General features: G+C 49.7%; 8 protein-coding genes, 1 non-coding gene and 1 pseudogene across 9 annotated transcripts; 7 read left to right on the forward strand and 3 right to left on the reverse strand.

Annotated features, from left to right (window-relative positions):
* Positions 1–22: 22 nt before the first annotated feature.
* Positions 23–554, reverse strand: YALI1_F07376g (uncharacterized protein; the record flags this gene model as incomplete). Its single annotated transcript, XM_505005.2, has 2 exons — positions 23–466; positions 546–554. 2 exons carry the CDS (start codon positions 552–554, stop codon positions 23–25), a joined length of 453 nt encoding a protein of 150 aa, XP_505005.2.
* Positions 555–1,217: 663 nt separating this feature from the next.
* Positions 1,218–2,291, forward strand: YALI1_F07384g (uncharacterized protein; the record flags this gene model as incomplete). Its single annotated transcript, XM_505006.3, has 2 exons — positions 1,218–1,241; positions 1,989–2,291. 2 exons carry the CDS (start codon positions 1,218–1,220, stop codon positions 2,289–2,291), a joined length of 327 nt encoding a protein of 108 aa, XP_505006.1.
* A 666-nt stretch (positions 2,292–2,957) lies between these two features.
* Positions 2,958–3,866, forward strand: YALI1_F07401g (uncharacterized protein; the record flags this gene model as incomplete). Its single annotated transcript, XM_505007.3, has 1 exon — positions 2,958–3,866. One exon carries the CDS (start codon positions 2,958–2,960, stop codon positions 3,864–3,866), a length of 909 nt encoding a protein of 302 aa, XP_505007.3.
* Positions 3,867–4,179: 313 nt separating this feature from the next.
* YALI1_F07416g (uncharacterized protein) lies at positions 4,180–4,889 on the reverse strand (the record flags this gene model as incomplete). Its single annotated transcript, XM_068283266.1, has 2 exons — positions 4,180–4,408; positions 4,885–4,889. 2 exons carry the CDS (start codon positions 4,887–4,889, stop codon positions 4,180–4,182), a joined length of 234 nt encoding a protein of 77 aa, XP_068139367.1.
* An 882-nt stretch (positions 4,890–5,771) lies between these two features.
* YALI1_F07429g (uncharacterized protein) lies at positions 5,772–8,546 on the forward strand (the record flags this gene model as incomplete). The annotated part of the gene is made up of 1 exon (XM_505008.3): positions 5,772–8,546. One exon carries the CDS (start codon positions 5,772–5,774, stop codon positions 8,544–8,546), a length of 2,775 nt encoding a protein of 924 aa, XP_505008.1.
* Positions 8,547–8,938: 392 nt separating this feature from the next.
* YALI1_F07461r lies at positions 8,939–9,020 on the forward strand. Its single transcript has one exon. It is a non-coding gene; the product is annotated as a tRNA-Lys (tRNA).
* A 680-nt stretch (positions 9,021–9,700) lies between these two features.
* On the reverse strand, positions 9,701–13,201 carry YALI1_F07504g (uncharacterized protein; the record flags this gene model as incomplete). The annotated part of the gene is made up of 1 exon (XM_505009.3): positions 9,701–13,201. The coding sequence occupies one exon, from the start codon at positions 13,199–13,201 to the stop codon at positions 9,701–9,703; it is 3,501 nt and encodes a 1,166-aa protein (XP_505009.3).
* A 656-nt stretch (positions 13,202–13,857) lies between these two features.
* Positions 13,858–17,085, forward strand: YALI1_F07510g (uncharacterized protein; the record flags this gene model as incomplete). The annotated part of the gene is made up of 1 exon (XM_505010.3): positions 13,858–17,085. One exon carries the CDS (start codon positions 13,858–13,860, stop codon positions 17,083–17,085), a length of 3,228 nt encoding a protein of 1,075 aa, XP_505010.3.
* Positions 17,086–18,585: 1,500 nt separating this feature from the next.
* Positions 18,586–19,503, forward strand: YALI1_F07557g (Compare to YALI0F04928g, Misc non-coding, some similarities with uniprot|Q6CF25 Yarrowia lipolytica YALI0B10890g no start; annotated as a pseudogene).
* Positions 19,504–20,120: 617 nt separating this feature from the next.
* Positions 20,121–20,792, forward strand: YALI1_F07573g (uncharacterized protein; the record flags this gene model as incomplete). The annotated part of the gene is made up of 1 exon (XM_505013.3): positions 20,121–20,792. The coding sequence occupies one exon, from the start codon at positions 20,121–20,123 to the stop codon at positions 20,790–20,792; it is 672 nt and encodes a 223-aa protein (XP_505013.3).
* Positions 20,793–21,205: the final 413 nt, after the last annotated feature.

Raw genomic sequence — 21,205 nt, forward strand, 5'->3', positions numbered from 1 at the left:
GGTGCTCGGGATATGCTCTGCTCTAAGAGTAAAATAGACCCGGAGGCGGCGGCAGGTTTCCACAATGAGGAGGCACCGGCAACACCTTCTTGCCTTTCTTGCTCACCATAGGAGCTCCTACCGGGGCAGGGGGCTGGTATCCGGGAGCTCCACTGTATAGAATCGAGTTCAGCTGTGCCGACTGATTCAACACCGGGTCAAATCCAGGCACAGCAGGCTTGGTTCCTGTCTTTAGTGGCAACACGTCCTTGTTAGGAGACGGAGCATCTCCCAGTTTCTCGTTGTAGCGCCGAAACTGCGTCTGCGAAAGCGTCGACGGCATGTCTCGAGGGAACAGACCAAGTTCCTGGGCTGCCCGCTCGTAGTAGTCAACCACATGGGCTATATGACTTCGTCCAGTGCAGTGAGCTTTTCGCACCGCCAGCGTGTCGGGTGTGATTCGGGTGTCGCAATAATCGCAATAGGGGTAGGTTAGTGGGGGAATAAAACAAAAAGGGAAAACAGACAGACGCAGATTCAATCGGCTCCGTTCAATGGATACTCATCTTAGGCATGTTGGATTGTTGGTTGAGTTGATTTAAGGGTCAATATCGTCACTATGCATGTTAGTAAAATTGTGCATACTGAATGAAAAGTGGCTGAAAACTTGACCACACACAAAATCTGCTGTAGTTAAGATTCCGGGGAAATTTTCGAGAAATTAATTAAATATCCGTTCAGAAAGGCACATTCCAAAAATCAGCTCGATCTGTCCTTTTTTTGATCCCATTTGAAGACCCCAAACTGCTAAGGCCAAGAAAACCTTATTTTATTAAAATTGTATAAAAGATATTTGAAAAATAGAAAAAAAAAGAATAATATAAAACAAGAACAATATAAAACAAGAACAATATAAAAAGAAGAACAAAAAATAAAAAACAAAAATCTGTAAAATTCACAATTCCATTCGTCCCCAAACAAACCCCATCCCATAGTCGGCATTTCGACAGTATTTTCCTCCCCCCTCCAAACCATTTCTCCGACTCGGCACCAACCCTAACCCACTCCCAACCCGGTAAGTGCTCACGGTCGACCCAACCCTAACCCACCGTCGCTCCCTCCATTATCACTTACCCTACCGTCCCTCTCTCTCCCATTGGCTCAAATTTGGGTGTAGGAAAAACCACCACACGGTTTGCGTTTCTTGTTCCATCGATTCTACCGCACAACCAGACACGATGTTTACCCTTCGAGCTGCTAGCGTGAGTACCATTGATTGAAAGACGGCGATGAGGCCCGGAAGGAATTGTGGTGGGGGATTTTGACGGCGGGTTTTGTGTCATTTGGGCGCACGAGTTGTGTGACGACGTGGTGGTGGGACCGGTGGTTGGGGGGGGGGGTGGGTGTTTGTGCAATTTCGGGCTTGTGCAATTGGACTCGGACAATGGGACCAATTGGGGGGGGGGCAGGAGGAGTAGGAAGAGTTCGGGCAAGTATTGGCTCGGTCATTGAGGTGTTGGTGGTGTTGATTGGCGTGTTTGGGGAGAGTGTGTTTGGATGCTATGGTGACGTGTACATGACACAGACCGCACACAATACCAATCGGATCAATGACCGAGCAGCGACCGACTGTCCGACCGCGACCGGTTGACTTACATCGACCTCCTTCCGGACTCCATTCCCCAGTTCTTCTAAAACGGCATTGTCTACTCCGAGTAATCCATCCCTCAAACTCGACCGTGTCGATCAACATGAAGTGTGGAATGGTTGTTCATTACTGAATCGCATATGTGACCGCCCATCAGGTGTCTTTCGTGACAGAGCAGTTCATGATAGTACTGTACTTGTCGGAGATGATATGCGCCCTGTGGTGGACCGGAATACTTCCGAAAGACACAGACCAACTTTGATGCCCACAGTAACCACCCGCCATAGCCACGGTAATCACCTGCCATCTTCACGGTAACCATCTGTCTTATCCACTGGTCTAATGTTCCATACTAACTCAGCGACGTGCTTTCTCCACATCCATTGCCCGACGAAACCTGATTTCCGAGGCTTACACCCGGGAGGTGCGTGCATTCAAGGCCCCCAAGCTCTCTGCCAAGGACGCCGAGGGTCAGGTCAAGCCCTGGTCCGCCCCCTCTGCCCCCAAGCCCCCCGTTGTCGAGGGTGCTGATGCCGCAGAGCTCCAGGCCTACGCCGAGGCTCCCGTCGATGTCGAGGGCCAGACTAACTCCAAGTCCGCCTCTCCCCAGGCCAACGATGAGGACTGGCTCGCTTTCGAGGAGGAGGAGGGTGTTGCTGTTTAAGCATACGATTAGATACGATTCAACGACTTGACTTTGATGGTGGGCGGGACGTCAAGTTCCGTGAGTGTAGACGGGTGTGAATTGTAGACGGTGTGGGGCGTTCCGTAGACAGGACGCGAGTCAACTTTTTGTTGTGTGATTGTAGTTATGCAAAGTGGTTTCACTTGTACATGAGTCAGCATGAACTTGGTACTTGTGCGACGGAGATGAAGCCTCTCTATCATCAGATGGTGGGTTCTGAGTCGCCACATGTGTCGCCCATGTCGTTTTTGTATGTCCACAGATTCCAGGGTTGTGCTGATACTCGACTCATTTGATTTGAATGGCAAGATGCGATTACAGCGTGTACTGTATGTAGGTAAATCACACCTCCGATGGTTGTAGATGTTTCGTTTATGTTTCGTTTATGTTTCGTTTATTTTCGTTTAGTTTATGGTTTTATCTTGGAGTCTCATCACCAAATCTCACCACATTACAGTTCTACAGTTCCACAGCTCCACCAGTACACACTGAACAGTACCCTCTGAACAGTACCCTCTGAACAGTACCCTCTGAACAGTACCCTCTGAACAGTACTAGTATTGCAGTACCGATACGGGTTCCACAACTTCTGTCTACTTCCAGCAAGATACGTGTTGTCATCACGTGTTTCGCCACACGATTCCAATGGATCTCAGCAGATTCCGATACCAAGGAGCTGATGCCCGGGAGTTGAAGCCCGCAACTAAGACGTTGGGGAGCCCCCCTAGGAGGACGTCGAAGGCAGTTGGCAAGAAGATCAATGGCAAGGCAGAGGGCAAAACCGAGGACAGGTCAGTTAGCCAGACAGAGGACCAACCAGAGGACCCGACAGATGGCAAAAAGACAGGTGATCCGGTAAAGGCGGCTGAGATGGACGACGCCAAACCGCCCCAGTCTCTTTTACCCTTACCTACGCTTCTCAAACCCCGTCTGAGACTCGTATTCGTCGGGTTCAATCCCGGAATCATGTCTTCGGAAAAAGGCCACTACTACGCCCATCCTTCGAACTCCTTCTGGAAAAACTTGAACAAGTACGTGGTCATCGGAGGCGGTCTGACGTGCTACGACGATTCCTCTCTTATGGACAGCCACGGAATCGGATTCACGGACCTGGTGGCTCGTCCGACGCGAGGCTGCGAAGACTTGTCGCGTGAAGAGATGGCCCTGGGCGCGCAGATTCTCGTGGACCAGATTAGCGCCAACAAACCGGCGCTGGTGTGTATTGTGGGCCGCGGCATTTGGGCGACTGTATTTCGCGCCGTGTTCAAGCACCAGGGGATCAAGAAGAGTGAGATGCCTCACTTTGGGCTCATGCCCGTGCACATGGGCACATCGAGGGTGTTTGTGGTGCCCAGTACGAGTGGGTTGGTGAGAGATAAGAGGCTGGAGCTGTGGAGGGAGTTAGGACAACTGTATCGCGGGAAGGGGGAGAAACAGGAGGACACAGATCATGTGCTGCTACAAGCCTCAGAAAGGGTCAGTAACCCCAAGAAAGAAGACGATTGTAGTCATGATTTCAGTGGCCGTGTCAAGAAGGAAGAGACGGATATGTGAATGGCGAAGGAAAAGACGGATGTGTGAATGACAGTGTGAACTGATTGGACTGGGATCTTTTGTTATTCTAACTGTCAGTTACGGATGCTACTGTCGAGGCTCGCTGACACTGCGACGCTTGTCCGAAACCCTTCATCAACTCAATAACAATGCCGTTGAAGTCGAGCGGCAGCAAGCGTTAGTCGACAGAGTCAATATCTCTCGCTCACATTGAGGTTTAGCAGATCCACATCCAGGATCACATTCTCCTTTAAACCATCGGCGATCTGCAGACCTCACCAGAAGTAGCAGATCACCTCCTAACCCTGTCGCACTACACCCAGTCGTCTCTTGAGGTGTTGGGCTGTGTCATTTGACTCTGGTTCGGGCTAGACTCAGCTCTACTTGGCTCGTAGTTCATTCCAAAAGCTACGACAAATTTTATCAAGGCACCGACGAAGCCTTGTCTAACTACCTGTTTTCTCCAGTCAGGATCAGTGCCGTGAGAATGCACGTGGCCCGGGCCAACTGGCCCAGCTGTGCCTGTGAAATGATCCAAATGTCTCCATCTGAAAACGGCAGCTTATGAGGCTTTCAAGAATCTCGAAGGCCAGCTTCCAGGAGTGAAATGTATTGCTGCTAAAGACAGTCTCGGGAACGAGATTGCGTTTACCTGGGGAACAGATTTGGTCCTTCGATCCCGATCCTGAAGAAGATCGAGTGACGATGGCCCAGTGTGTCTATGATGAAGAAGACTCTGATATTTGTTGGACAGTGGATGAGGAGTTGAGAGTCGACATAATTGATGAATGTATTATTCAGAAAAAAAAAAGTACTCAATAATGGGAAGTCACAAACACTAGGGTAATCGTCGCTCTATTCACGTCACTGTCGGTAGGTACAATATACAGCTACGGTCTGTCTAGCTACACAAGAGGAAGCAAAACACATTCCCCATGAAATATCCAAGAATCTGAGATTGTACAATGTCTATAGCCCTTCAGTACCGGCTCTGACTTCTCTGCTTCAGTATATGCACTCCATATGAAGTTGCACACTCGAAACCATCCAACTCGTGAAATACTACTCCAATCAGAAAAAGAAAAGCTCCAATTAACTCGTATTGATTCCGTGATTCAGTTAATACTTATTACACCCTTCTAGGATCGATATATAATCAAAACAGTAGTGTGTACTTGTAGCGAGTACTGGTACTAGAGCCACCAAAAGTACTGTATTGTAGTCATAATGGAATCAAAAAACTCGATTGGAATCAGAAAGTGCATGTTGCAATACAAACATGTCTTCATATTTGAGAAATCGCCACTCGTACAAGATCTATCCGAGGCAAACACTACGCCGTCTGAACAACTCCTTCCAACTTCTTCCAGCGTTATCCCACGAGAAAACAAAAGCCACCATTGTATTCCTTGTACAAGCATTACAATACAAAAGTGCCATTGAAATCACCATCCAAGCTCCACAACTCATTCCAACACTCCTCTCAAAAAGATATACAGCATCTTCAGTACATACACTGTATGTACAGTATGTATGTACTGTACATACAGTATGTCTCCCACCTTTTACCATTCGGTGTACATCTGGACGTGAAGAAATGCAACTGGGTGACACAAACACACGGGAAAGCGCCGTGGAGCTGGTATTTCACGGTCCCGTATCCCCTCAGTCAAAAGCCCATCTCTCTAGTCTCGGGAGGCACGCGTCAAGTTACCCTACCGACACGTCTCCTGTGCCCGATTGGGACGTTTAATTGAAACTTTAACGCGTCCCAAGCATTAGGAATTTCTCCCAAACCAACCACCGCTTCCACAACACCGCACTGGACATTGACATTGACACTGTCATCGGCGACATCACCGCAGTTTCCCGCATTTCTGTTTCTGTTGCGCAAATCCACCCGTCATGTCCACACCCAGCTCCCCAATCGGACTGGGATCGTCCCCCCAGCGGGACAACAACGTGTCGTCGTCGCCCCTGTTTATGGGCTCGTCGAATCCCCCCAGCGAGCTCGGCATGGCTTCGTCGCCGGCCATGATGCCGTCTTCCGGCGGCACCCGACGACTTCCCTCGTCCACCGGAGCTCGTCAGGGTGGCGCTCCTTCGTCCAGAGGAGCCGCTCTTCTGTCTGATCTCGACTCCACCCCAACTCGCGCCACCGCCGGCGGTCGTCAGCCCCGAGGCGACATTTTCTCGTCCGACATCAACACGCCACGTCGACAAACGACCTTTGGAAACGGCTTCGAAAGCTCGCCAATGCGCCTGGACTCTGAGGGACTGTCGTCCACGGGTCTCGGGCTCCAGAGCGACAACGACATCTCCACCGCGGGCCTCATGCCTTCCGAGGGGATCTCCACAGACGGAAACGAGCCGCGAGCGGTACTTTGGGGCACAGACATCGCCATTCCAGAGGTGATGGCCAAGTTTCGACGGTTCCTGATGCACTTCAAACCGAGCTACCGGGTGCAACTAGATGGCACGGTGTTGGAAGACATTGGAGCCACTGGACAACACACAAACTCGGACCCTGACAGACTGTACTACGTGATCATGCTGCAGCAGATGCACGAACTGGGCATGACCAACCTGAACCTGGACATGCAGAACCTGCTGGCGTATCCTCCGACGGCGTCTCTCTACCGAAAGCTGGTGCTCTACCCCCAAGAAATCATCCCTCTGATGGACCAGACCATCAAGGACGTCATGGTCGCTCTCCTGGTCGAGGGAAGTGATCACCCGGAGGAGTCGGTAATCCAGGAGGTGGAACAGACAATGTACAAGGTGCGTCCGTATGGCCTGGGCACAGATCGAGGCATGAGAGAGCTCAATCCTTCAGACATTGACAATCTTGTGTGCGTCAAGGGACTGTCTTTGAGATCAACGCAGGTCATTCCTGACATGAAGGAGGCGGTTTTCAAGTGCTCGGTGTGCAACCACACCGAACCGGTCCAAATCGAAAGAGGTATTATCGCCGAACCTGTCGTTTGTCCTCGAACTGTGTGCCAGAGTAAGTACTCCATGCAAATTCTGCACAACCGGTCCATTTTCGGCGACAAACAGGTTGTGCGACTCCAAGAGACACCGGACGTTGTTCCCGACGGCCAGACGCCCCACACGGTGTCTCTCTGTGTCTATGACGAGCTTGTGGACGCCTGCAAGGCCGGAGATCGGGTCCAGGTGACGGGTATTTACCGATCTGTACCTACGCGAGTGAATCCCCGAAACAGAACCATCAGATCGCTGTTCAAGACCTACATTGACGTTGTTCACGTGCAAAAGACCGACAAGACTCGTGTCCAGGTTGATACCGACATATCTGGAGCCAACAACGAGGACGCGGCTGAGAAGAATGACGTGGAGGAGACGCGAAAAATCACCGTCGACGAAATGGACCGAATCAAGGAGGTGTCTGAACGAGCCGATCTCTACGACCTCATGTCCCGGTCTCTGGCTCCGTCCATCTACGAACACGACGACGTTAAGAAGGGTATCTTACTGCAGCTGTTTGGAGGCACAAACAAGACGTTCACCAAGGGAGGTGGACCCAAGTACCGAGGCGATATCAACGTTCTTCTGTGCGGAGACCCCTCCACATCGAAATCTCAGCTGCTTCAATATGTGCATAAGATTGCTCCGCGAGGAGTGTACACTTCAGGCAAGGGCTCTTCGGCCGTGGGTCTGACAGCATATGTGGCACGCGATCCCGATACTCGACAGCCCGTGCTTGAATCTGGCGCTCTGGTTCTTTCGGATGGCGGAGTTTGTTGCATTGATGAGTTTGACAAGATGAGTGACGCCACCAGATCGGTGTTGCACGAAGTCATGGAGCAGCAGACGGTGTCGATTGCCAAAGCCGGCATTATCACCACCTTGAACGCACGAACGTCCATCATTGCCTCAGCCAACCCCATTGACTCTCGGTACAATCCCGATTTGCCCGTGACAAAGAACATTGATCTTCCTCCTACACTTTTGTCTCGTTTTGATCTCGTCTATCTAATGCTTGACCAAGTCGATGAACGAGTCGATCGTCATCTGGCTACTCATATCGCAAACATGTACCTTGACGACAACACCGCCACTGCTGCCACTGGAGAGATCTTACCGGTGGAGTTTCTGACTCTGTACCTGTCGTACGCACGAGCCAATGTCTTCCCTCAAATCACCCCCGACGCCAAAGACAGACTTGTGGCGGCATATGTGGACATGCGAAAGCAGGGAGATGATCCTCGGTCTTCGGAAAAACGAATCACAGCCACCACCAGACAGCTGGAGAGTATGATTCGGCTGTCAGAGGCACATGCCAAGATGCGTCTTTCGTCCACAGTCGAGGTTTCTGACGTCGACGAAGCCGTGCGACTTATCAGAGCCGCCATCAAGGATTACGCCACCGATCCTGTTTCTGGACGAATCGACATGGATCTGATTCAGACAGGAACTTCTCTGGCCCAGCGAACCGCGCAGGCCATGGTTTCTCAGGAGATTGAGCGAGCTCTGGAGTCGTATCCCACCGGAGAAGCTCCTTACAATGAGGTGCAGCGCAAGGTGTTGGATATCACGCGCGCGGTGACGAACGAGGAGTTTTCCCAGGTGGTCCAGGGAATGCAGAATGAGAACAAGATTCGCGTCACCGGCGAGGGTCCTAGACGGCGACTCAGACTTTTGGCGATGATGCAGTAAGAGATATACACAGGTGAATCACACATGGATAATTAATTAGGAAAATGAACAAAGTGAATGACAAACAACAAACCACTTGTTTCCATTCTCAGGGGCAAATTCACTCGGCTGCCGAGACTCTCACGATGAGGCTCTCTGTTAGAGAGGAGAGTCTGGTTTATCGGAACGCCCCCAGCGAGTCATATGTAAGTCGTTAATGTATTTGTTGTGTAAAAGTCGATTTTATTTAACAGATAGACCTCTGATACTCGTAGACCCCTAAGGACTCGGAATGCGAATCCTCAGTGCGTGTCACGTGATCTTACGGATTTTTTTATTTTTATTTTATTTTTTATCATTCCCTTTTTTTCCCCTTCCCGACTTAACGGCTATCCCCCACCCCGAATCACAACGCCTGGCTAGCTCAATCGGTAGAGCGTGAGACTCTTATTCGAGATCATCTCAAGGCTGTGGGTTCAAGCCCCACGTCGGGCTACAAATGGTCTGCGAAACAGTAGGCAACTATTTTTTGCTGCTTTTTTGTCCTGTTTGGAATATGAGTTCAATCGAGATGATGTTTGCCATGGTTTCGATGATCACAGTCGTTTAATTTCTTCTTCGCCAATATTCAGTGTTCTTGGACTACTGAGAGTTGGAAACAGCTGATTGGAAACATAAACCGCGGTGAAGAGTGTACCAAGTTGATTGAAGATGTCATATACTGTAGACTGAAACCTGGTAATCAAGATGAGCATAGGTTGAGACAGGATGACGACTGTTCGATGAGACTCATGGATACACAACTCCACTCACTCAGACCACCTGACATTTCGGCCAGGAACACCAAAAGATGGCAGCACCCAGGATTCTACAAGTATATACCTATGTGCTCCCCATGAAAATAGCCATCAGTACCACCTTTCAAGATTTTACGACGTTTTCAAAGACCTACAAGTAGTTACTTCCCATCCTGTGTTTCTACTGTAGCTAGCAGTGTGGAAAATACTACAGCGAGACGTCTCCTCAAGATAACACATGGCACTCTACAGCTCATCAGACGAAATTATAACTGAACCTCGAGTAAGAGTTCAGTGCGGCGCAGACTCCTTGGTAATCATAATCATAATACTATATACAAATGTTTCTCGTTGGTCTGTAAGTCGTTACCCACCTCGTTAAAGAGGCACCGACTCAGCGTCCAAAGAGTCCATGAACTTGAGGGAATTACCCACAAAGTCGTCCAACAGCGAATCAGACTTCAGCTGCGACTCGTCCTCAGTCGCCACCTTGTAGTCTCTCCAGATGGTTTCCACAGACACCTCGTTTCGCACCCCACACATGTCTCCTCCAGCTATGTTTCTATGCATGACCACACCTGCTGTGGCTTCGTTTGTGTTGTCGAACGAGAGCACTGGGTACTCATCGTGACGGGCGTAGACCACGCTAACACACCGGTAGGCGGTGTTCTCTCCGTTCACGTTGATTTCAAACTCGGGAGGGTACTGAACTTGTCTGCTGGCCTTGGAGAAGAAGACTTCCCATGCATGCAAAAGATTGGCCGACGGAAGCAACTTCTGTCTCGACCGTGCGCTGTACATCATGTCCGAGTTGATTGAAGGCAGCGACACCAGCAGGTTTGTCTGTCGAGTCACAGCGTAGATGGACGGGGGCGGGTACTTGAACATTTGCTCGTTCCTGGTCATGTTGACGGCCTCAATTTGGATCGGGGGAGCGTCTGTTGACGACATGGGCTCGCAGTGCAGAACCATCTTGTATCTGTCCTGGGCTCCTGGTCTCGACTTGGGAAACATGGTTCGGAGTTTTTCGTTGACAAACGGAACGGAGCCCGAAAAGTGAACGTCTCGAACAGGATCGATGGTAGACACGTCCAGGGAGCCCCGCGAGTCACGGGTGCTCTTGTTGGCGTGCACCAGTTGGCCCAGGGTGGCGGAAATCGACACCTTTTCGTAGACGGTGGGAGCGACATTGTTGGCTGCCGGATCATAGGGTTCCACCACGCCCGCCAGAATAGCTTTATGGGCCAGTCTGTCGCTCAGCTGTCGCTGGTCGGCCGAGTCTACCACCTGAGACGCGTCCTGGGTCACTATCGAGCTAGGTAGAGCTTCCAGCTGGGTGATGAGGGTGTCCGAGATGATGTTCTGAAGAGACTGGTCTGAAGGTAGGTCCGACACTCCCGAAGAAGACACCAGCGACAGCTTGGGCTCCTGGGTGTTGCTGAGATAGTCTGATCCGTGAATCTCTCGCCATCGGGCCCACTTCTTGATCACTCTCTGGTACCAGGGCTGTTCATGCGACACGGCTCTAGGGAAAAAGGCAGACTTTTCCACACTCTCGGGGTTGGTTTGGTAAATGATGCTCTGCGAGAAGTGTCCCTGAGGGCTCATGGCCCGAATGTACCGACTGAGCAGCTTGGTTTTCTTCTGAGCGTTTCCCAGATAGTAGACGAGAACGTCAGAGTCAGTATGGACAATGTGAGTCTCAGTGGACTCCTGCAGACTCTTCCACAGCTCGGGAGTCATGTTGGAGAGCTGTGATTTCGTCATGTCGAGCTTGGCACAGGTGATACGAGAGCCAAACTGCGACAGAGTCACGCTGACCATTCTGAGGATCTTCTCCGGCGCAGAAACAACAATTTCGTCATTTTTTTCGTCAGCAAAAGACACTTCCGCGCCCCGGGTCACCCACAACTGCACCAGCTGGTAGTGGTACTTGAAGAGGAAGATTTTCTGGAGTTCGGAGAGCTTGAAGGTTTGGGAAACTACATTGTTGGGCACAGAATCGGTGAGCGTGATCTTCCAGACGCGGTCTCGGAGTAGATGGATCAAATCCGCCTTTAGAAGACGAGTGGTGGGAAACGGAATCTTGTTCTCCTTACTCCAGTCTCGGATGTACTGTCTGAGGTCGTCAACCAGGATATTCTTTTCAATAGTCTGTGAAATTCCATCCCAGGTCTTTCTGGCAACCACAATGGACTCCGGACGAAGTCTCTCAAGCTCAGAAACAACATCCTCGTAGGTCGAATTCTGGACTGCGGTAGAAACCGACTCAAACTCGCTCTCCTGCTCCTCAGGAAGCCCCATGTCGGTTCGCACCGCGGCTTTCGTGGAGAAGTACTTCTCCTTCTCGGTCTCATGGATTTTGAAAAACGAGATCTTCAGCTCGTCATCCTCAGCAGCAGCACCAGCCGTTTCGTCGAGCACAAGTCCCGTGACTTCATCGACCGCGGAGATGGGTTTCTCGGGGTAAAACTTGAGATAGTTGTCGCCTCTGTCGGCCATAATCTGCAGCTGGGCCATCAGCTCGTCCTCCTCAATGCCGTACTGGGTTCGGATGCGCTCGAATTCTGCAAACACGACCTTTTTCAAAATCTCAATCAGCTGCACACCAGACAACTTGTAGAAGGGGAAAACAACCACTCCCTTGGCGTACTTGGCGTAGACACGCGTTCCATCGGTCACAGCAGCCTGTGGGAGATCCAGTTGGCCTCCTTCTCGAGACAGAAACTTGTTATAGTTGATTTTGATCGACCGACTCAAGGGATCCTTCAAATTTAATAAATGAACCGTCTCGGAACCGTCAGTGATGATATGCTGCAAAATGGCAGGCTTCAACAACGCATCAAAGTTGTCACATGCCACGATATGGCCCATCTTGGCAAGAACTCGCAGGATTTCACTCTGAGCAGAAACGTGAGTCTGCTGAATCTCCTTGTAGCGAGCCACATCTTCCTCAGAGAGCTTCTCTTTACCCTCAGACAAGGACTTCAAGCTCTCCAGACGGGCTTGATAGATTTTCTCCTGCTCAATCTGAAACTGCACCTCCTCTTCCAAAACCTTCAACAACAAGTCTCGGTGGCTCTCGAACCGCACAGGCATGTTGATCTGCTGCAGGAGCGGCAGAGTGTACCTGCCTTTACGAGTCTCATTTCGGAGCTTGAAAAACCCCGTCACTGAAAGTCTCAGAGCGTTTCCGCGGTCGTCGAATACCAGGGGGATCCTGTGTGAAGCGGGATCCAAGCTTTTTTGGGCGTCATCGAGGTTACAAAGATCCTCTAGCTGCGACTTGACCACGTGACGGCCAGTGATGAAGTCGAACCTTCCCTTTTCAATCAAACTGGAGCCTCCCTCATCGACGTACGGTGTGATCCGTCTCAGAGTGCTGGTGAGAAAGTTTCTGTGGGCCTTAGCGTCTCCCTGCACGGTAACCAGGGGTCCCTGGATCAGATCCAGTAGCTGTCGTTGTTCGGGGGTCACGGGATCGACCTTCTGTCGACCGTCGTCGGGCTGTTTCTGTTGTCGGGCGCTTTTCATCTCGGCCAATTTAGCTGCAAGTTTGCCAAATTTTGCCTTTTCTCGGGCCGCCAGCCACTGCTGCTTGCTCTCCTCAATCTGAGCGGGCGTGGGCTTTCTGGAGCCCCACTTGGCGGGTCTCTGCTTGGCCACAGTGTTGGTGGCGGTCTTTCTTTTAGCACCACTGTTGCGAACTAGCTGGGTTGAAACCGAGCGGACTTGGGGTGGCAGCATCCGCAAGGACTCCGACAGTCCCGATCTGCTCACTCGAACCGCTTTACTGGCTCGGAGCATCTTGTCGAGTGGTGTTAGTTGATAAGTGGAATTTATCAGTCCGAAAAATTCAGATTCAAAAAATATCTGCATGGTGTGAGCTTAATGTCAAGTGGTGGTGTAGAGAGATTATGGAGTTGTGATAATGCGGATAAAATAGAAAAAAATACACTGAAAATTGAACATTCACAACACTGAAGCCAAGAGATATCGATTGATATATATATTGTGTGTATATGTTGTGTTTCGAGCCCATTGAAAGCTGATTCAAGGTGGGAGGAGAGAGACAGAGAGGGTGTGTAGTGTCAAAGGACTCATTTTTCAAGTTGTGAGAAAAAAAAAGTACACAACTGGAATCGCTAGAGTCAGGTGAATATTCTGATATATATATTGGGGGTTGTTATTCCGGTTTGAGACCAGCGTATGGCACTATTGTGGCGGACCCACTTGTAGTAGCTAGGATTACATAAGCACACTTGGGACCTAGACATACAAGTACACTGTAGAGAGTTTTGATTTGGGTATATTTAAGGATGGCGTCAAACTGAAACCGACAAAATTCCAATTCCGTTAGAAACACAAAAAAGTGTCATTGATACGAGAGTAAGCAATCTGACATCAAAACCAGTCACACAAGGAGATTAGTCTCAATACGTGCTTCAAAATGATACCGATATTCGCCACATTATCTCTCTGTGCACTCACAAACCCCCGTGCTATCTCTCCTGGACCCGCTCTCTCCAAAGTTCATGCAGTGTGAACCCAATCCGATATTTTTGTTATCTTCCTCCACACAACTCAGCTCTGGAATGGCATTTTCTGGCTGGCAGAACAGTCCCGGTGGGCATTCCGTCGGCGCCAAGCTGGTGGCTCGTGCCCAGAACGAAAACGAACAGGTGGTGCCCGGCACGGTCTTTTTGTCGTACCATGGCGAGGGTCAGCCCTGGGGCCGGACCCTGTCTGACGCCAACGAGAAGATTAGCACCAAGCGGTTGGACGACATTGATCGGATTTGCATTGAGATGATTCTCAACATTGAAAGGACACGTGGCCCGATTGTTCCCAGCCTTCAGGAGTCTCCTACGAGCTGTTCCGTGGAACTGACTCGGAAGGAGCTGGACCACATGATCGAGACTCCTGCTTTCGAGCTGGACCGTCCCACGGTCGACAGCGACTGGGGCGGCAAGTTCCCACGTGCGAGAGCGCTGGAAATTGAGGCACTGTTATACAATGAGTTCTTCAAGGAGAACCAACACAGTGTGACCTCTCCTGCACGCAGACGTCGTGACCAAAAGTACAGACAAAAGTACTACCAGCCGTTTGTGGACCCCGGCGTGGGCCCCAGGGAGACAGACAGGGAGTACAGAAAGTTTCTTGCCGCTCAGCAGAGGGATGCCGAGACCAGAGGCAAGCCCGAGAGGGAAGAGGACAGCAAAGGAGAAGGACTGTTTTCCGACAAGTTTTATTCTGCCAACGATATCGAGGAGGAGGCTCAGCGCGACAACGACACCGAAGATGCAGTTACTGGTACTATCTGGAGCGAAAACGAGAAGGAACACTTCTTCTCTCTTCTAGGACGAGTGGGGAGACACCGACTGGGCGAGATTGCCGACGCAATGGACTCCAAGTCACTTGCCGAGGTCGAGGAGTACCACGATCTGCTGTTTACCGCGTCTGAGCACCAGAAGGAAATGTTCAATGTCCGAGTAAATGCTGGGGAGGAGTTCATTCCGGAAAAAGACCGACCGGTTTCGTTCAAGGAGATCCCAGCTGCTTGTGAAATGTCCGACAAGTGGATCGCTCTGGAGGAGTCGTTTGCTCACGGTATCGCCAAGTGGGAAGATGAGCATATGGCTAAAGGGGAGGAGCCGTTTTGTTCGATGAGAGTTGGGGACGAGACGAAAGAGAACGCGTCTGAGGACTTACTCAAAACCGAGGCGTTGGTGTCTCTTGCTGCAGAAATCTTCTACCCCAATCCTGCCAATGGTATGGATATTCAAAGCAAGGAGTACAACACTGACTTGCCTGTGTTTGAGGGTATTGAGGGAGATGCAATCAAGGAGTTGTTGATTAGAATCGTCGACAAGACCCGCGAATTATTCCGCAACTACATGGAAGTTGATAAAACTACGTATGCTCGAACAGACAGCACCATGTCTACCGGAAATATGCTGTTTGTTCAAGGGCTCAGGTACAACAAATTGTCTCGTTTCTTCCGGAGCTACTGGGAGAGAAGTGGATCTGAGTACGTGGATGAGAGATCGGAGGTTCCGTTCCCGGAGTCACTTGTTACACCCGGAACAACTGAAGAACAGCACAAGAAGATTTTCGGAGAAATCAAGGATGCCGCACTTCCAAAGCTGTACACAAACACAGGTCTGCTTGCTGCGAGTGTGAAGAGCATGTCCAAGCTGGACAAGGTCAAATTTTTGGACGTCAAGGAGCAGGAGAGGTTGAATGGTATGATTGAGGAGGAAAAAAAGTACAAGCGTGAACTTGAGGAGGGAAATCTAGAGTGGGATTTCACCCCTGAAGCACCAAAGAAACCGTACAAAACCCGTTCCGAAAGGAATCTATCCGAGATTCTCATGGAAAAGAGAGACCAAGTTGATACCGATTACTTGTACCCCTTCAAGAGCGCCCATGTCCCCGTGTTTCTCGATATTATGCACATGGAGGAGACCGGTATGCTTGAGAATTTGGATGAGCGCAATTCTAAGATTATGGAGGCCGGTCTGACTCGCTTGCTTGCAGGTGCTGCTCCATACACATACCCCAGGATCACTACTCAGGTTAACAAGCTCATGTATGAGCAGGACAAGAAGCTGGAGGAAAGATTCAAGGAGAAGATGCTGCGGTACAAATACGACGGCGAGGGGAAGGAGATCAATATGTGGAAGCAGGATCTGCCTCATGTGAGGGAGGAGATGATAAGACGACCACAAGACGTCCTCTGGAAGGCTAGAGATGAATATGTTTACGGTCTCCCCTGGTATAACCCCGGTACGAGAGGTCCCGGAGGCGGTTTGAACCAGCCAGAAAACTCTTACCCTCCTAGTGTTCCGTATCCTTCTTCTGATGATCCTGTCCAGGATAGGACAAGATACATATATCCTGACGGATCCTTATACGACGAATATAGCCGACAGGTATTCCAGTTTCGCCGCGCGCGCCCGTTCTTTGAGCTCACCCATTCTCCCTACATTGAGATTGGCAGGGGTATGCTGAGTGAGTGGATGGACCATGATGATATTGAGAAGGGAACTCGGGACCATGTGATGGGCATGAGGCAATACTTCCACAACTTTACCGACACACCGCCAACTAACCCGTACTCTGTGTACTACGAGGAGGAGCGTCCGAAATATGAAACTGCAGAGGATGCGGAATATGAGATTGAAGAGGAGAAGGAGGAGGAGGGGGAGGACCCTCTTGCTGTGTTGGGGGTGGTGGAGGAGAAGAAGGAGGAGGAGAAGAAGGAGGAGGATGAGGTGGTGGAACAGTCGCCGCCGCCGAAACACTTGTCCTTGTATCTTTCGAAGCAGCAGCGACAAGATATGCAGGAACGGATGCGGCAGGAGTATCAGGATGTGGTGGATAAGCTGGCACAGAGTGGATACGAAAACGTGGAGAGATTTGGCATATCGCCGTTCGATCTTAACCCCATTTATGGCCACTCTGGTTTGTTGCTTCAATATGACACCCTGAACTTCCGATCCGACGATATTCCTGGTCGGTTCATGGTGCAGCAGCGGGAATCATACAATCAAATGCATATCCGGCAGCCACAAGACAATGACTATGTGGACCCTAACGAATACACACCGGGCCGTGGTCTAAAACGCAAAGCTCGTAACCACGAGGAGGACACAAGGCCGTCTAAGATGCCCAGGTTGGAAGGCAGCGAGGTGCGGAGGCTGGAGGAGATGTCCATGACGAACAATGGATCGGAGGATCCTGTTTGCAGAGTTAGTTAGGAGGCGAGTAGTCAGAGTACTCTGAAGTGCATACCATTATAGGTTCAGTACAGTACAGTACTTTTAATACAATAAATTATAGGTGCAGTTCCAGTACTGTGCACTAGATGCCGCGTGCCCCAACTCAAGCGATCACACAAGACGAGGCTTGAAGGTTCTGTAGTTGCTAACAATGGTCACATTGGGGTGGACTCGGTAAGAATCGGTACTGTACTGTAATCTCCGGGATACACTTGCCCATTGCATCTTACTCCCTGTAGTGTTGCAGGAGGGATATTGATATGCTCCGTTTGAAAAAACCGAGTAGGGGGTTTGAATAGACATTGGAGGAGATTTTACATAATATCGGGTCACTTTAAGAGCAATTGATCAACAGTACAGTTTTCTGAGTTCAAATATGGACTCTTGAACGACTGTCATATGGTGATGTCCAGACAGTACAATGAGTCTTGTACTCCGTATGTATTATTGTTGCCATAAACAGTTGGAGTTGCACGGAGAGCTGAAAATACAATAATAATGAGGCATAGTGGGCTACAATGTACATGTAAAATCACTCTTTTATCATTCTGTTCTCCTTTGGTAGTCTCAAGAATGTGCTATAAAATGTGGCAGAACAGTTCAGGCAAAGATATGGTATATAAAGCAGCAAATCTGCACCCAAATATCCCAATAAAGTCCCTGAATTGCCTCTAAAATCCCACAATTACGTCTAGAATCCCCGAATTATCCAGAGCCCCCAAATTGCCCCAATTGCCCCGAGTTACCCTTTCGCCTCTGTTACAATACAGTAGCTCTTCTCGGCTATATAGCACTCTCGGCTATATAGCACTCAGATGCACTGAGCTCAATGTGCTTCGGAGGTGCCCAATCAGATATTCTCAAGAATCATTCCATCTGGTTGCAATGGAGATTGGCTCTCGGGGCGCTTTTTGTTACTGCAGTGCCCAGTCCGGGCTCGCAAGTGCCCCGGGTGGTGCAGGGTGATCACCTTGAGACCGCGCGTGTTTGTTGGAATCCTCGCTGGTCAATCACTGAGATCAACACATGTCAATGTTCGTCTTCTTCAGGATATCCTTCAGAAGTGATATGACCTCATTTTATTCATTCCCTTGGACTTGTTAGAGTGATGGTCACCGTTCATGCCTCGAGCATGGCACCGACCTCGTTACTGGGATGGTCAGACATATCTAGAAGAGTCTCGTGTTGGCTCGGTTATGGAGATACGCCTCTTCGCAAATCCAAAGGGCCTTTTGTAGGGGTAGTCGGCCGCTTCATGGTTAAAGCAACATCTGTAGAGCTCTTCAGAAGGCCATTCTAATACGAAGCAGACCACACAGTCCCTCTTCCTTGATCAAAACTGACCATACACCTTTTCGAAGCCTTCATAATAATTCGAAGAATTGAGCAGTGAGTATTGAGTAGTGCACGGTGGCTTCGACGTCCTTGGAGAGACTCAGAAGCGCAGGTCACGTCTTGTTCTTGATACATTTGTCTAAATGGTGGAACGTGAACTTCTAAGACCGCAAATCGGCTATCAAGAACGACAAGGCGGCCACACTAGCACGGAGAAAGATTTCGGCTACTAAGCTGGCCTACAGAGAATGACTTCGACTACCGAACTGGCCTAGCCAACGGACTTGTAACCCTCACCGAGCTACGAAGTGGATACTTCTTCGGTGTTAACACCCCGCCCGACGTTCTACCTGATGATCATCCTGTCTACCAAGGACAGTTTGATGACTTTGGGCTTGGCCATCGTCTCTTGACACGTCGTCATCGCCAGGAATACATGAAAAGTTGGGGTCAACACATCTCTCCTCTATTAGAGAAGCTGTTAGGATTCAAGACGAGAGCAGGAAAACCATTGAGAGACACGAGAGGTGTCAAGCATGCCCAGAAACTGCTGTTCGCAAAAGGGTCTATTAGAGAGAACATAGCCAGACGTGAGCAATCGGGAAGCAAGCATCACAATCGTCTGTTGAAAGCCGCTCTCCTGCCAAATCTCATTGTTACAGTAAGGTAATCCAGAGTGAAGAATCTCGATACTACTGCGGTGCTTACTCTTCGGATGGTTCTCGGTATCTCACAAAAATCAAGACTCGGTAGTCACTTTGTATCATGTTGATACGGACGGCGTCGACTCATGTTACAGTATGTACCGTACAGTGTACATGGAAGGTCCGCACGGCTTGGATATACCGTCATTGATTCAGAAACTGGAAAATGCATGTACGTATCGAAGAAAGGGTTTGTCCGACGTGAATGAAGACACTTGGGAAACAGGGTCCGGCAACGTGTTTTCTGGAGCGATTGACAATGGGAAGCTTGACCAGTTCGACGATCTACACGTTAACTCACATATGATGACACCCAGATGGTGTACACGTTCTGACAACCGCAAAAGATGGAAGATCTTGTTCATTATCCTCAAACTTGGACGCCACCTGGTTATGGAGCTGCTTCCAGAAGACGGGCACTCGTACAAGTACAGTACTGTACGCTACTGTAGCGTTGGCACCATTAAGACGAATGTATATACTGTACAGTACTTACATACACTGTAGGCTATTGAAATTAAAATAAAAAATAAATGAAAGTTTCGGTTGCCTCGGCAGCTTGAGCAGACTCATAAAAGATACTACTGAGCTGGAAATGGGTTGTTATCGAACCGGGAGGTGGTTATTTTTTTGTCCTAATGATCCGCTCACCACCGACCACTATCGATTTACCGAATCTCCGCCACTTTTCTCTCGATTGTATTCAAGTTGCATCCAAAACGTCTGAGTTCGATTCTCGATTGCATCAAGTTAAATTTTCCCCCAAAAATAGACATATCATCACCAGAATTGGTCTCATCACATGACAACAGCGACTAGAACCGCCTCCGATGTCTTATTTCCCGCCCACTTCACCCCGCCCATCTCTGACATACATATCTCACGCATAATCTATGCACTCATATCTCCGGTGGACCAAATGAGCTAATTTCCGTCTTGTTGTGCTACACCCTTTTCAAAACAAGACAATTCGGCATGTTTTCGCTGCGGGAAAAAAGCAGAGACACGCTACCGCTCGAGTCGACGGCTGTGGACGCCGCGGCTTCGCTCATCTCAACCGTTCCCCAAGACTGGAGCTTTGTGAAGGAGTACAACTACCCAGGGGTTCCTCCGGTAAAAACATATCGTCGAGAAATCGCGGGCGAACCGTGGTTTGTTCGTGTGAGCGAACACAAGGACCCCAATGACCGGCCCTACGATTTGTTTGAAAAATTCCGCCAGGGTCTGCTTCTAAACCACACCTCCAATGAGGTCCAATATATCCCCATGTTGCAGGGGTTTGAGCAAGTGGGCCACTGCCGAGAGTACGAGAACCTGGTTGTTCACTACAAGTTTCCCATTGGATTGGCCAACCGCAAAATGGCCGTCTGGTTGCTTGCCACCAGTCTGCCCGACGAGTTTTACATCATCCAGTTTCCAGCTGACAATGTTGTGGAGGGGTTCAAGGCGGTATACATGTCTGTGGAAAATGTGCGGCTGGAGGGAGACACGGTGAGATGGACCATGGCCCAGACGTCGGACGCAAGGGGTTTTTTACCCAGATGGATTCAGAACCAGAGCATTGCTTCAGCTATTGCTCAGGACGTGCAACACTTTGTTGATTGGGTGAAGGGGAAAGAGGAGGAGGAGTTGCTGTTGGAGGGTTAACGGAGACTATACGAGTGAAGAGATTGAGATCGACATGGGTCAATTAATAGCCATAGCACATGCGACCAGAGTATACCATGTCGTAGTATGTACATGAATGACATTGTATTATATCGATATTAGTATGGAGGTATGCGTCCAAAAAGGGATATTGAGGATACTGGAGGTAACAGTATACACAGGACTAAATCGTGGTGAAAATTCCTAACACACTGGGTCGGTATTGGTAAAGAATGTGTCCCATTTTAGTACATGCACATGAAGAGGGGAACGTGATGGCAAAAGCACCGTCTCACTCAGAGCTACCTCTGAATGTCAGTGTTGAGTTCCGAGATTAGATATTGAGGTTGCTGAATGTGTATATATGATCAGATGATAATACTCTGTATCACGGCAATCTTTGAGCTCTTTCT

Source organism: Yarrowia lipolytica, chromosome 1F (assembly GCF_001761485.1).
Source record: "Yarrowia lipolytica chromosome 1F, complete sequence".
Lineage (NCBI taxonomy): Eukaryota > Fungi > Ascomycota > Dipodascomycetes > Dipodascales > Yarrowia > Yarrowia lipolytica.